This window comes from Heloderma suspectum, chromosome 4, assembly GCF_057233095.1.
Source record: "Heloderma suspectum isolate Gila_16-S chromosome 4, 16-S_ref, whole genome shotgun sequence".
NCBI lineage: Eukaryota > Metazoa > Chordata > Lepidosauria > Squamata > Helodermatidae > Heloderma > Heloderma suspectum.
This window is the reverse complement of record NC_139461.1, coordinates 105,366,022-105,381,398: the sequence shown is the minus strand read 5'-3', so window position 1 is coordinate 105,381,398 and position 15,377 is coordinate 105,366,022. Positions and strand designations below refer to the sequence as shown.

At 43.1% G+C, this 15,377-nt stretch overlaps 1 protein-coding gene across 9 annotated transcripts in view; it reads right to left on the bottom strand.

Moving 5' to 3' along the window:
• The window catches only part of KIF13A (kinesin family member 13A), a 122,448-nt gene extending 109,019 nt beyond the window's left edge, over positions 1-13,429 (bottom strand). For 5 of the 9 annotated variants that reach the window (XM_084850190.1, XM_084850181.1, XM_084850182.1 and 2 more), the window contains exons 1-2: positions 12,749-13,354; positions 11,466-11,559 (exon numbers count right to left, since the gene is read on the bottom strand). In XM_084850190.1, the coding sequence (XP_084706316.1) occupies positions 11,466-11,559; positions 12,749-12,803 (149 nt within the window). In that variant the 5' untranslated portion in view covers positions 12,804-13,354. Of the gene's footprint in view, positions 1-11,457; positions 11,560-12,748 lie in introns of those variants that run through there. The other 4 variants (XM_084850187.1, XM_084850188.1, XM_084850186.1 and 1 more) reach the window with 3 other exon arrangements.
• Between the last annotated feature and the right edge of the window lie 1,948 nt (positions 13,430-15,377).

The following is a 15,377-nucleotide window of genomic DNA, read 5'->3' as shown; positions in this document are numbered from 1 at the left end:
ATCTAAAGAGCCTCTTGTTGAGGGTGAAAGCGAAGAGTGCAAAAGCTGGTTTGAAACTCAACATTACAAAAACGAAGATCATGGCATCTGGCCCCATCACTTCCTGGCATATACTGGGGGAAGAAATGGAAGCAGTGACAGATTTTATTTTCTTGGGCTCCAAGATCACCGCAGACGGTGACTGCAGCCATGAAATTAAAAGACACGTGCTCCTTGGGAGGAAAGCTATGGCAAACCTAGACAGCATAGTAAGAAGCAGAGACATCACCTTACCGACAAAGGTTCGTATAATCAAAGCTATGGTTTTCCCAGTAGCAACGTTTGGCTGTGACAGCTGGACTATAAGGAAGGTTGAGCACCGAAGAACTGATGCTTTTGAACTGTGGTGCTGGAGAAGACTCTTACGAGTCCCTTGGACTGCAAGGAGGTCAAATCAGTCCATCCTAAAGGAAATCAACCCTGACTGCTCACTGGAAGGACAGATACTGAAGCTGAAGCTCAAATATTTAGGCCATCTAATGCAAAGAGAAAACTCTCTGGAAAAGACCCTGATGCTGGGAAAGATTGAAGGCAAAAGGAGAAGGGGACAGCAGAGGATGAGATGGCTAGATAGCATCACCGATGCAATGAATTTGAACTTGAGCATGATCCGGGAGAGAGCGGAGGACAGGAATGCCTGGCGTGCTATGGTCCATGGGGTCACGAAGAGTCGGACACGACTTAACGACTGAACAACAACAAAAATGTAAATAATATATTCCTAAATTATCTTTAAAATCCTACATTTCTTTCGACTTAAATCTTAACAACCCTCACATAACCCAAGGTCCACAGGTTCGCATGACACAACAAGCTGTGGCCAGGCGCTGAATATGCAAATCCTGCTAGGGACGTGCCAGCATACACCACAGCACTCCATGCCTTAAACAACCCAGTGGGCGGTTTTGATTGTGTGAACCAAATTATTTTCTTATGAAAAATCCATAAGAAAAATTCTAAAATCCATATAGCATAATACCTTTATTCAACCAACTCAAAGATTTTAGAGTTTTTCTTATGGCCAAAAGAGCTGCCTTTGCTTATTTTCTTGTTATTGTGTAACTTGGAGAATATTGAATTCAGCTATTCAACAGCAGGACCCTACACTGGAGGAAGAGGATTTATGCCGCCTAAATTAATTAGGACTTAATTCTCTGAGGGATTATCCTCTCCAACTACCAGGTAAAACTACCCGATTTGGCTTCTATTGACCTTTTTTCTTTTTTACTCGGCAGAGCATATCTCCAGCTTTGTTAATATAAAGACTTCCTACTTGATCTCTACTTCTGTTTTCCATCAGTCAAGGAACCTATCTGGTTTGCCCTGGATGGAGACAGTTTTGGCTTGATTTTATATTTTAAAAAATGGGGGATATACAATTGTCTGAGACTTTCTTCTACCCAGTGGTCCTAGGGGGCACTGAAACCATTGAATCACCTAGAAGAGCTCTATTTGAATGTCTGCAACCTTTCCTCCTTCATATCTTTAGAATCTGATCATACATACATCCTGATTACAACTAGTCAGACTTTTTTTCCCTATCCCCCCCACCTCCCCCAGCACACCAACTTACTTTTTGTAACATCTTGCCTCATGAAGAGATCTAGAGATCTCAAAAGCTTGCACATTTTTGTGATCTTTGAGTTGACCCAATAAAGGTATTACACTATATGGATGTTGGATTCTTTTCTTATGGCCAACATGGCTGTCTTTGTGTATCTATTGATTATCGGTGTACTTTTTCTTTTTTTCAGTTCCATTTTTTCGATCCTTGTCTGTTAAGTATACAATGTTTTCCTTAGTTCTCTTCTACTTTTCTTTGCTGTGATCCTTGATTTTAATTCTATTAGGCCCAGTGAAACCTTACTTTTATAGTTCAGTTCTGGAGAGTTTGGGGCAGATCTGAAATTCTAATTTTCTGCAATATAATGTTTGCTTTTTCTCTTGCTCTTTCTGTTGTGCTACAATGTGTTTCTGCTTTAAGTCTTTTGTTGCTTGACTTCAATGCTTCTTTTCCACTTCTGATTCCCTATTTTTACCCATTCCTTCTTCAAACGTTTTTTAGTTCATTGATAAAAATTGTTCTGCTCATACTTAGTTTTCAGATGTAATACTACTGCCTCATTTCTCCTTTTATCTCCATATACTTCAGCATCTCCTCCTGAGGGTGTTCATTTTCTTGTTTTGAATTCTTCAGCCTGTATTTTTTGATCCTATTACTTCTAGTCTTCTATTACTACTGTAGCGGGAAGGCTTTGTTACTGTCTCAGGCAGCAAAATGTCTTGGGCTATCCCTGAGCAGTAAATGTTAGTTTTGTACACAGAGGCTTTTAACATGGTTTGGGTTCCTAAGGAGGCAACTGTGACATTAGGGAAAACCATTACCCTTATCATACACAAAGACAGTAGTTTTGTTTTAGGAAATATATTTAGAAAAATATTGGCTAGAGGCCCATATGAAATTCCAGATGATTACATAAAGTAAGTCTGAGCCAGAAAAAGTTTTGCGGGTGTTGAATAATGAGAATCTAACGATCAGTCTGAAATCATATTAGGAAAGAGTTCCTCTGAAAGCTGTATGGCCAGTGTTGCTGTTGTGTTCTTTTTAACAAAAAAAGAAACTTCGCCCTTATTCTCTGCCATACCATATTTGGAAGTCCACAGGAACCACTGCAGAACACACAGCTCCTATATTTTCACCTTGCTGATATACACAGATACTGTTTTAAAAAAGAATTTCCTGCTGGTCACTCACTGCAATTAAATTTATGGATACTGCTGGTGACCTAGCAAGCATGTATGTGACCCTTACTCTTCTTCCCACCCCAGCTGAACTCCCAGAATGCAGAGTTTATCAGGTAACTTAATTTTCTTGAAAAATGTTTTGACGTAATCTTCTTGAAAGTCTTTTTGTAGGTCATAGTAATTGCTTATGAAAAACCATCTCATCCTCCATGGAAGGGCTATGAGAAATACAGGCTAATTGGATTTTTGTATGTATTTCCAAAGCATTGTCTGATTGATTAATAAGTGAACATATTATAGTTTAACAGAGGAGTGGGAAAACATTTTCAGCCCAAGGGGCAAATTGGCGGCTGGGTGAGGACATGGGGGTGGGGTAGGCCAGCAATGGGTGAGGCCACTGGCTTGCATGCAAACACATTCTCATCCACGCAGACACTCACCCTTTCCAGTCTCACCTCAGCTGATCCATGCAGATCACTGGAGGGAGGGGGATTTCCCTAGCCAGCACTGAGAGACTCCCTTTCTCAGCACTAAGCAGGGAAAGGGGCTTATCTTGAATTTTCAGAAAATCGGAGATAAGCCCTTTCCCCTTCCCCAGCTCTGAGAGTGATAAGACCTTTTGCTTGGGAGAGAGGATGGTGCCTAGGAAAGAAGGTAATGGATTGGATGGGTAATCCCTCAGGCAGGAGGTTTTCTATGCCTGGGTTAACAAGTGGGAGCTGCAACAAAATGTTGTAGTTTGGATTTCTCCAGGCAGTCATGGCTTTTTTCAGAATTCTCTCTCCTCCCTGTTTTTCCATCTCCCCACTCCAACACACTAAGCATGCTCATTTCTTATTGGGTTGTTTTGTTCCCCGATTAAGGATTTTTTCTAAATACAATTTGTACTTCTGCAAGCCTTGGGGTTTCCCCAAGACTGCTGTTACCTCCCCCTTATGCATCCACAGGGCCCTGGGCCAGGACATCAGGGGCTATATGATAAGAGTGGGGGGAATCAGTAGCTAAAGTGGATTTTCTCTTTTTGACATTGGTTTTTGAGACCAGTAATCTTCAGTTACAGGTTTAGGAAAAAGTCAGGATTCCAAGAAAATTCCTGGTCAATAATGATCCAGCTTTAAAGCTGCATGGGGTATACCAGTTGATTTAAAAGTAGGGAGAAATGTACCCAGCAGTGTGTGCTCAGGAATGTCCATTCTATGCATGCCCGGTACTTTAAGGGATCGAACTTCCTGTTGGAAAGCTTTTTCTGTGTGCACCCAATTGAGGGGTGTGTGTATAAATTCTGTCCTTACCACCAGGTAACTTGTGAAGTATGCAGTACCTTGGAAGTGGCGTGTCTTCTGCTACAACTGTAGACAAAAGGGAGTTTCCTTTCTTAAAGATCAGATGTATGTGCACTATAGTGTGGTGGTGGGAAAAGAGAATCTGTGGTATCTGCTACTAAGGCAGAATGTTTTACAATCCTATTTCAGAAACAATCCTGCTGAGTTTAGAAACAGTGTGTTGTGTGGGCTAACAAACCCTTTAAAAAGAGATTGTGATTGTTGTTGGAAGATTGTTATTGAAAGTTGTAAGCAATATTCTTATTGTTATTTTGAAAGCAAGTTGTGATGGACAACGTGTGTATCAGGAGAGATGGTAATTGGCATCCTCACTTGGGTAAAATGGTGTGAATTGTTTTCATGAATACTTCAGATGTTCTCTGACTCTGGGAAAAAAACACTGATATCCATTAGCTTTCAGAATACTTGTCAGAGTAAATATGAGGAAATGCTAATGATTATTGGATATAGCTGTTTGTCCTGTACAAGTACAAAAAGTAGCCTTTACCTTCACGATGGGGTTCTTTTCTCCTTCTCCTTCTTTTTGCATTAATACAAGATGAAATGCTATATTTCCAAAGCACTATTTACCATGTGAACATAAACATCACTCCTGAGATGTATTGGCTTATAATTATGCATTAACATTTGTATCCAAGAAAAGGAGACATTAAGTAAGGTTGCAATCCTATTTGCACTTTCCTGGGAGTACTGTACTTCTTACAGTGCATGCCTAGTAAGTATCTTTTGCAGGGCTTTGCTAATAGTTTTTACAGTATTTTGGGATTATTAATCTCCAAATCTAAATGGTATTAAATTGTATTAATCCCAACTGCTCTAAACTGTTAAAGATAGAAGAAAAACCCTCTCATTGCATCTTTGTAGTGAAATTTCATACTAATAATTTAGGCCTTAAAATAATTAGTCTGCCTTAGAAAATGAGCACTGAAAATAAAATTCACATTAGACTTTTATTTGCTTGGTTTCTGTGTCTTTCATTGCCCTTCTGATTTAGGATTTATGTGAAAACTGAGATTCTTAATATACGTATCAGGCAACTATATGTAACCCATAGGTTAGTCACTCCTACTGCAAGAATAATTGACAATTGCTAAAGGAAAACAGTAGTATTACTGTACAAGTAAGCTGTGGTCTTAACCTAGCATACAAACAGAATGCTAAATTGAAGAGTGCTCCATACCTCTAATGATCTCTTTGAACTGCAAGGATAACAGTCAGGTGTATGCATAACGATCTCTTCTGTATCCACATAAGTTAATTATATTTAAAGGGTTGTCAATCTCTCACAAACTACGACATATTACATAGTTGGTGCGTTTCACTGTATACTTTTTATCTAGTTAGAACAGTGCGACATTTGCCATTATTCTATTCAAGAATATTCCTAAAGTTTGCAGAATTAATGTAATCTCTTTCATGGGATTAATTTCTGTGTGTGTAGACATGCACATTTTCAGTTAGACAGAATCAATCAGAAATGCTTCTGTTCAATTCAACAGCTTGTAGATCCCTTAACAGAAGTTGGTCTAATTTTTGGAAAGCCGAATTTAAGTCAAGATTTCCCATTCAAACACAACACTGAAAACGTCCTCAGAAATCTACTCTGGTATCTCTAAACTTGAATAAAGGCTATCTTGTTTGTCTGTACTTAACAGGCAAGCCCTGGAAGTTCAATCACTGATCACCAATATCTAGAGAACATGAAAAAAAGTAGTTATGCTGTATAGACTGCTGTCAACTTTGACTTCATTTTGCAAGGCACTTTGAGGATAAGCTTGGCTTCATGCTGACTTGAACACTGCTTTCTGTACAGTATCTAGTTAGGTGTCCAATGTATCATCTGGCCTAGTTATATTGGATCAGTTCCAATTTTTTTAGGCCCGAGAATGTGGACAAGATGCTTGTAGCCTACAGCATGCTCTCTTGACCCTTGCCCATCCTGAAGCTAACTGGGGGTAGGGGGTTGGCCAGGTGGATCCAGGAAGTAGTGAATGCACCTTTAAGTGATAGAGTGGTGTCCACTGCACTGAAGGAGGCAGTGATGTGTCCACTCCTGAAAAAGCCTGGATCCAGAGGTTTATACCAGTTACCATCCCATCACTAGTATCCTCTTTTTGGGCAACTGAAAGGCTGGTGCCTGTGCAATTGCAGACATTCTTAGAGGACGCCAATTACCTTGACCCATTTTGGCCTGGGTTCAGGCCTGGTTTTGGACAGGATCGGCTTTGGCTGCACTGATGGATCACCCCCTGTGTGAGAGAGACAGAGGGAATATGACCCTGTTGATCCTGCTTGATCTCTCAGCAGCTTTTAATACCATTAACCATGGCATTCTTCTGAACCATCTCCACAAATCGGGGGCACTGTTTTACAGTAGTTCCACTCCTACCTTGTAAAGATGGCTCCAGAAATTAGCCCTGGGTAACTGCCCCCAATGCTATTAAACATCTATATGAAGTCTCTGGGGGCGTTCATTAGGAGATTTGGTTCTATTAATCTGTGACATCTGAATCAGGAGAGGTCATGCATGTTCTGAACTGGTGCCTGGGGTAGTGATGGGTTAACGAACTGAGATGGAATCCCAACAAGATGGAAACTCGATGGGTGGGTGGCTCCCAGATATAGAAATTAGAGAATTTCCTCCCTCAGAAAGAATAAATATGTAACTTGCGGTTCTTCTTGGATTTATTGTTGTCATCAGAAGCCCAAATGATATCTGTGATGAGGAGTGCCTATTACCAGCTTCAGTTGGCATGCCACCCTTTCCTGGACAGGGATAGCCTGACCACTGTAGTCCATACATTGGTAACCTCACATTTAGATTACTGTAATGCATTTTATATTGGGTTACCCTTGTGCTTGGTCCAGAAGCTGCAGCTCATGCAGAATGTGGTGGCCAGGATGCTGAGTGTGGCATCTGGCCATGCAACACTGGAGTTGAAACAACTGCATTGGCTGCTATTAGCTACCAAGCCAAGTTCAAGGTCTTGTTGTTGGCATATGAAGCCCTGAAGGACCTGGGACCAGGTGGATTACGTTCCCCAGTGTAGCCGCATGTGATTGTTAAGGGTGTACAAAGTTTTGCTTGTTGTACTGTGTCCTACAGATTGCCATCTAGTGGCAACCCAGAAGCAGAACTTCTCTATGGTTGTGTCCGCTTTGTGGAATGCCTTCCCTGTTGTTATTCAGGGGATTCCCAACTGTGGTGTGTGTTAGGTACCAGTTAAATACCCCTTTCTTCACCTAGGGCTTCCCTGACTGATTCGGCTGCCCAGTTTGTTAATTGCTATTTTTTCAATTTTTTTAACTGTTTTGTATTTTAATCTTGTATTGTAAACCATTACAATGTGTTTTTTAAGATGTGAGGGTTTTTCCCTTAACAGCAGTCTAACAATAATATTAAATAAACAAATAAAATATGGTGAGTGGTCTATACATTGATTAAATAAATATTTATTAGAAACATCGCCATAGATATGTAACTTGAATAGGGCTTTAATAATGCACAGTTTGAGAGTGGTACTCCACTGGAATAGTATCTTGGTCACCACCTAGAATGTGATTAGTGAAACGCTGCTAAAGCAGTTCATAAATACGTGTTTCTATTCATTTTTTTAAAACCCTAACCAAACCAAGGTTAGCACTTCAGAAGCTGAAAAGTTTTAACAGGAAATTTGAGAGAGGTCAAAATCAGTTTTTTACAGTTTCTTGCAAACAAGGGAAAAGTATGCTGTCAGCTGTTATTCTATCCACTACCTCAAGCAGGTGATATTAAAAGCACCTGCATAGCAGCTTCTTTCTGGCTGATAATTCCTTCGGACAAACAGACAGCTGGTAGCTGTCTCATTTCACTTGACACACCATTTAGATAAGTTTCAGTTGAGGCTTTTGAAACAAAACACCAATTCCCCAGAGCTAGAGCCTTTCCCTTCTAACCTCCTCTAAGGCTTGAAGCAGTAGTAAATAAAAGAACAAACCACATGAACCATTACAAATGCCACATATGTTCTTCTATCGTCTACGATGGTTATGATCTTTAATAAAAAGCATAACTGGAAAAAGGAATATAAATTAAGATAACTTTTTAAAAGAATATTATAAATATATAAAAGAGTTTATGAAGAAAGAAGATAAGCTAATTTATGTATTACAGTGATATAATTTTCAACATGTAGCTGGAAAACTGAAGAAAACAATTAGGATCTTAATCCTAAAGTGAAATGTGATGTTATAACTGGAGTATCCTTGGCCAGGCAGCATTGTCCTACTAACAGGTTGATTCTAGGCAGAGTTGAGCATGCCTAAGTCCCATTAATTCAACTGACTTAGGTATGCCTAATTTTCTATAGGACTGGGTTGTGTGATCCAGATCAACTGCAATTGCATTAGGCTATTATTACATTTATTTATTTATTTATTTATTTATTTATTTATTTCTATACCACCCAATACTGAAGCTCTCTGGGCAGTTCACAAAAATTAAAACCAAACAACACACAATAAAACAATTTAAAATATATAGAACATTAAAACCACAATATAAAAATACAACCACAATAAAACCTAGCAGCAGTGCAGAAGTTTAAAATACAGATTTAAAACAGCAAAGCTAAAAATTTAGAAAGCTAAAACGCTAAAATGCCTGGGAAAATAAAAAGGTCTCCACCTGGCGCCGAAAGGAATACAATGTAGGTGCCAGGCGAACCTCACTAGGAAGCTCATTCCAGAGCCGGGGTGCCACAGCAGAAAAAGCCCTCCTCCTAGTAGCCACCCGCCCCACTTCCTTTGGCAGGGGCTCACGGAGAAGGGCCACTGACGATGATCTTAAGGTCCGGGCTGGCACATATGGGAGGAGGCGATCCTTCAGGTAACCTGGCCCCAAGCCGTTAAGGGCTCTGAATGTTAACACCAGCACTTTGAATCGGGCCCGGAAATGGACTGGCAGCCAGTGCAGCTGGAAAAGTACTGGCGTAATATGAGCTCGCAGGCCAGTCCCTATTAACAATCAGGGTTGCAGTTAAATAAATAGAAAGGTAAAAATCTTTTAGTGTATGTTTGCAATCTAAGAGAATTTCTGGATGTATCATTGCTCCTGGAAGGTTATATTGATCCTGCAGCCAGAGGTGCTTTTGCTAATCTTTGGGTGGTGTGTCAACTGCAGCTGTCCCTAGAAGAGGGCAACCTGGGCACAGATTGGTTACATCCAGACTAGATTAATGCCAAGCACCCTACATGCGGCTGCCTCTGAAAAATGCCTGGAAACTGCAGCTGGTACACAATGTTGCCAAACTAGTATCACAGGCAAGCTATTCAGAGCAGATCACTCCAATATCAAGACATCATTGGCTCCCAATATGGTTCTGGGCCCAATTCAAAGTACTGGTGAATACCATTAAAGATGTATTTTTATATTTTTATATTCACATATAATGCTGTCTTCATGTATGGTGCTCTACAAAGAATGGGAGGACAGTTCCCTGTCCCAAGAGTCTTAGAATCTAAAACCAGACACAAGGGAAACAACGGAAGAAGGGGAGGAAATGTAGGCAGAAGTAAACAGGGGAAGAACATGTGATGATTTCAGAAACACATACTTAGGCTTAGTTACAACAGGGTAATGGATCTAGGGGTAGTTCTACAGGTTCCACAGAAAATAGGGTAATGGATCTAGGGGTAGTTCTACAGGTTTCACAGGTTTGAGGAAGGATCTAAAGGAAATAGTTAGTGATCTCATAGAGGCATTCTGGGCATCAAGGAAGAAAGGACAATTGTTTTGAGGAGATGGAGGCCCTTGGAAAGCTGAGGGTGGCAAAACTAGACAAGTGAAGGTCAAAGTAAGGATGAGTTAGGATCTCGGAGCAAAGAAATAAGCAGGGGGCAAGGCCATTGACAGTTTTGAAGGTGAAGAGGAAAAGCTTGTGCAGGATCTGGAAGAGGACAGGAAGTCAGTGTAGGGATTTACAGAGGAACATCACATGGTCAGAGTGCTGAGAGAAGTGATTAATTTTGGCAGCAAAATCCTGGACAAGACATAAGTGAAACAAGGTGAAAAAGCAGATGGCCAGAAAGATGAATATGGCAGCAATCAAAGCAAGAGATTATCCGGGCTTGAACCAGAGTTTTGCTGAAGGGACAGAAAGGAAGGTCCTTATTTTTGCAATGTTGTGAAGGGAGAAGTGGTATGATCAGATGGACTGAATATGAGAGGAAAGGAGAGAGGAGTCAAAGACAAAACCAAGGCTTCCTGCCTAAGGCTGATTTGGTGGGCATTAGAAACAGGATCTCCTCGGTGGTGGCATGTAGGATCTGAAACTTCCTCCCCATGAGGTGTTTAATGTTTTCTGATCTTCTGTTTGAGAAGCCGACCACTTTATCTTGTTGTCCTGGCACACAGGATTGTGCCCATGTTAATTTAATTGTTCAAAGTGTACAATGAAATTAACCATGAAGTTTCACACACCTCTCACTCTTTTAATCAAATACTTCCCTTTTATCTTCTGATGCCAAAGTTTAGATATAAATGTCACAGGTACTGGAATCTGAGCAGTGAAAGAAAAGCCCTACTATCATCAACTGTACAAAATTCTGCTATGCTCCCTCCTTAGTAACTAATTCTTCTTCAAAAACTGTTTTTGATAGAACAGTATGCCCCCAATCTATTCTACATAAAACAAGATATTCTTATGAGAAAGTATCATAACAGAGATTCCCCTCAAATAAAATATGTACAGAGCCAAGTGCTTACAATAATCAATTACTAATACAAATCAGATGATAATGTAACTTTTCTTTCTATGTCTTCTCTGTACAACCTCCTCTCCTTGACCCCTCATGAAGGAAAAACATCTGATCTATTTTTACAGTCTGGCGCACTGGTATTTTGGATTGTTTCCAACTGTTCTTTTCAGAGCTTTACAAATAAATGCCAAATATATGAACTATTTCAGCACTCTCTCTCTTCATTAAAATAAGCCAGAACTAGAAAGGAATCCGGGAGATACATCTGCTCAGATGAATGTATGTTGGAATCTAGTAAACAGCCCCAACAATTTTCACCATAGCCTAAAAATCTAGAGATTATTTTGCTCCTAGGTCAACCCTGAATACCATATGAACTTGTAATACTGTAGTCACATTTATAAGGTAACATTACTAACTTTTTGCCCATGCAACTTAACATTTAAACCATTGCAGGTTAATATGATATCATTCCTCATTTACAGGAAGCTAAATTGATGTTTTTCCTCTTTGCATAAGAGGAGGATCATGCCCCAGAATGCAAGAGCTCACAAGCAACTCATCTTGCTTGAGAATATAGATTTGGATTTGCTTTTTTACCTGTTTTCTCCCTGCTTGTTATTTGAAGGTGGAGGATGCAACACAGTTTGATTCCCTTCCATCTCCACAATGCACTTGGTATTCAGCTCCAGCTCTGAAACATAATACAACAGAAGACATCAGAACATTCCCTTACAGAATGTTATACACTTCATCCCTAGTCGGCAAGGCTTTTCCCGTTTCTTTCTTCTTGGGTCTAGAAAACAACTCCCATTTGTTGCTAGGAGTATAGGGAAGGATATGGGCGTTGTCCTCCAAAAACAAAACAAAACAAAACCCTGGAACAAGAAGTTGGAGACCTACAGATTTGACAGAGGTTCTCCCCTAGTGGGGAATTATGTGGTTTCTGAAACCCAGGAGGCACATGGGCACCTTTCTGAACAGTCATGGTGCGCCTACTGCTGTTTCCCTGTCTGTCTCAGAGACTAGTTCAATTGCCTGGGTTGCATGTTGCCTCATGCCACACATGTGAGATCATGTTGCTGTATACCATGCCATCCCAATTCCATGTTCACACATCACTACTGTGGGATCACAAGTCCCTTTTCACACACAACTGTGGACTAAAAGGATGGTGAAATAGACAGCTCTCTCGCTTTAACCACCCTGATTGTCACTATGATATGTAATATCATAAATAACCAAGCCACACTGAGCAATCTTGAATATGCACCCTAAGAACGAAGCAGGGGCCATGAAAAACATTTCAGAGTACAGCCTCCAATACTAGGACGGAATTACCAGCTTCTCCGATGGAGGAAAGGGGAAACAGGTTGCGAGGTTATCCGAGGAAAAATCGCCTCGAGGAGTCAGCAAGCTTCCCCACCCGACACGCGAGAAAACGAGCTCTTCTCTTAACGGGCAGCTTTGCAAGGAGCGACGGGGTTTGTCCTGAGCTCCACGCCCCTCACACTGGAAAAGGGAGGCTGCGCTCCAACGAAAACCTCTGGATCGTAAGGACATAACGGGAGGGATCGGATCCCCGCTTTTTCGCCACAGGCTTGCACCCAGACAAGCTGCCCAGCCGCAAAGGCAAAGTTTGGGGAAGTCGGACGGCCCACTTACCTCTCCGCCGAGCCAAAAAAAAAAAAAGGTGGGGGCTTAATAAGCTGCAGCTCTTAATTCTCCTTCCCTCCCGCCTTCTCCAACCCCATCCCAACCACTCTGCAAACAAGTTAGTCCCAGGAGGAAGAGGGAAAACGGTATTTCTAAGGGGTTAAGCCAGGGTCAGTTAGGGACTGCTGGGAACGGTGACAATGACGGTGATGATAATTTCTTATTACCTCTTCTGCTCATGGGCCGCACTCTGACGGCCACTTTCACCTTGGTATCCGACATCTTCCCCGGCGGCGGCAGAGGCAGCGCGGGGTCCCCGCCGCCCCCAGCCGCGAACGTGGCTCCGGAGTCTTCTTGCGTCGCACAACCAGGGGCACAACGGGCCGCCTCTCCCTCAGGGGCCGCCCGCGGGACACCGCCGGCGTCTCCGGGCAGCGCCGCGGTCCATCTCGGGCCGGCGGGGAAGCGGGGCCGGGGAGCCGCCAAGAGGAGGAGAGCCGCCGGCTGGCTGGGAAGGAGCGGCGGAAGAAGGCTTCCAGAAGGCGCGGCGGACGCGCTACTCGCCTCGGCCTCGCTCGCGCAAAAAGCCCCTCTGTCCTTTCCCCCAGCCCCGCGCCGCCGCCTCCTGCTGCCGCCGCCTCTTCCCCATCCCAACCGCCATCTTCTAGCCCCGGCGGCGGCGGCGGGTCCTGCCTTGTCTCTCTACCTACTCGGTCTCTGCGGAGATTCCAGGGTCAGGCAGACTGGCGGGGCGGGGGGAGAGAAGGAGTCGTAAAACGACGGGTTTAGCCGAGTGGCTTCGGCGCTGAGGGAGGAAAAGGCAACCGTCTCCCGACGAAGATGCGCCCAACGGTCATGCGCGAGCTCTTCCCCGCGCCGCCTGCCGGCTTGGACTTGTAGCTCGGCATCGCGTTCGCGCAAGCGCAGACGGAAGCGTTGGAGGGGGAAGGTGCGGGCGAAGCGGGGGAGCCGCGCCGCCCCCGCCCCCGCCCCCGCCCCGGGCTCAGAGGGGTGGATGCGGGGGTCACGTCGAAGACGGGAGCGGGAGGGGATAAAAAGCGCACCCAGGCACGCTGGGCGGCACGGTGGAGTGTAAGGCAAGGGCCGAAGTCCTAATGGGGCAGCGCGGCCTTGGCGGAGACAGGGAGGAAAGAGAGTGTTGTCTAGGCAGGCAGGAATGCAGTGGAACAGCGGGAGACTTGCCCATTTTAAGGAAGATCATAGAATCCGGAATGGTGAGGTTACAGCGTTCCCGAGATCGTCCGTTCCCGCGTGAGCGAAGGCAGGGTCCTGGTTTTATTCGCGCCCCGATGACTCACCAGAGTGCAGTCGTTCTGCTTAACCTTAATATGTCCTAAGGCAATAGTCCAACTTTTTGAAGTCATGGAACCACCTTTGGCCCCAATCTGCAGCGTAGGAACCATTTTAAAACATTTTAACGCCTCTCTGTTTTCTTCACCCTCCCCTCCGGTCCCTCTGTGTGTATGCTTGTTTCTTTCCTCTCTTAAAAGTAGGGATGGCTCCGAGGGATAGTGGGCTTCCTCCCCCACCCCTCCAAAAAATTCCCCACCGCCCCCAGCTTTCAGTCATTGTATACTAAAGTCCTATATAGCATGGATTAAATCTTGGCTCCCTTAATAATGGTCTCTCCCACCCCGGTTTTTCTGGAGACACCCTTGCTTCAAAGCAACGACCACCAAAAAGATAACTCAGGGTGCAGTCCTATTCATGTTAAGACAGAAAGAAAGCCCTAGAACTCACAGCATGCCCCAGCCAGCCATGGACTTTTTCTATTTAAAAGTAAGACTTTTTTCTATTTAAACATGAATAGGATTGTGCCTTTAATGGTGTCAGTGGTGCAACCCATGTTAGGTTGGGGAGGGGGAGCGCAACGAAGTTGTGGGTCCCAAACTACCTGTCGCAGACCAGTTACTCAGTTTGTTCAAAGAGCTTCACATACACTTATATCAAACTGTTAAATCTATGCTGTTATCTAGGTAGGAATATTGTCATGCTTAAGGTCATGTTATCCTGGAACCTCAAAGCTGGCCTCTGCCATTCATTGGCTGGGGACCTAGGGCTGCTAGGTTGTGTGTGTATATGTATACTTAGAAGTGGAGAGGCCTGCCTGTAGAGATAAAACAATACTGCAGATTCTGTACTGAGATTATGTAACTTCAAGAATTATTTATTTAAAATATTTCTTGGCCACCTTTCAGGATAGAAGCCTTCCTAAGCTGGCGTACAATAATAAAACACATGATAAAAACTAATACGGTCTTAAAAAGCAATAAAAACAGTAAAAACAGCAAAAACACAATAAAAGCAAACATACCAGGGGAAGGCCAAAGTAAAGTAGTATGTTTTCTGAGCCTTCTTAAAGGCTGCAGTGATGGGGCCTGGCAGACCTCTGATGGCAACTTATTCTGGACATGTGGGGCCACTGCAGAAAAGGCCTTCTCTCATGTGGTCACCCACCTAACTGCTATTACAGGTGGGCAAATGAGGGCCTCTCTTACTGATTTTAACATGCGGCAGGCTGATATGGGTGAAGGCAGTCCTTCAAGTAATTTGGTTCCAAACTTTAAAGGTCAAAACCAGCACATTAAATTGGATTTAGAAACACACCAGTAACCAGTGTAGCTGGCTCAGTATAGGCATTATATGATCAAACTGAATTGCCTCCACCAACACTTGGACAGCTGCATACTGTACCAGGTGAAGTTTCTGAACCATCTTCAAAGGCAGCCCCACTGACAGTGTATTACAGAAGTTCAGCCTGGACATTGCTAGTGCATGGATAACTGAGGCAAGGTCCCTCTTCTTCAGGTAGGGCAACAGCTTGTGTACCAGCGT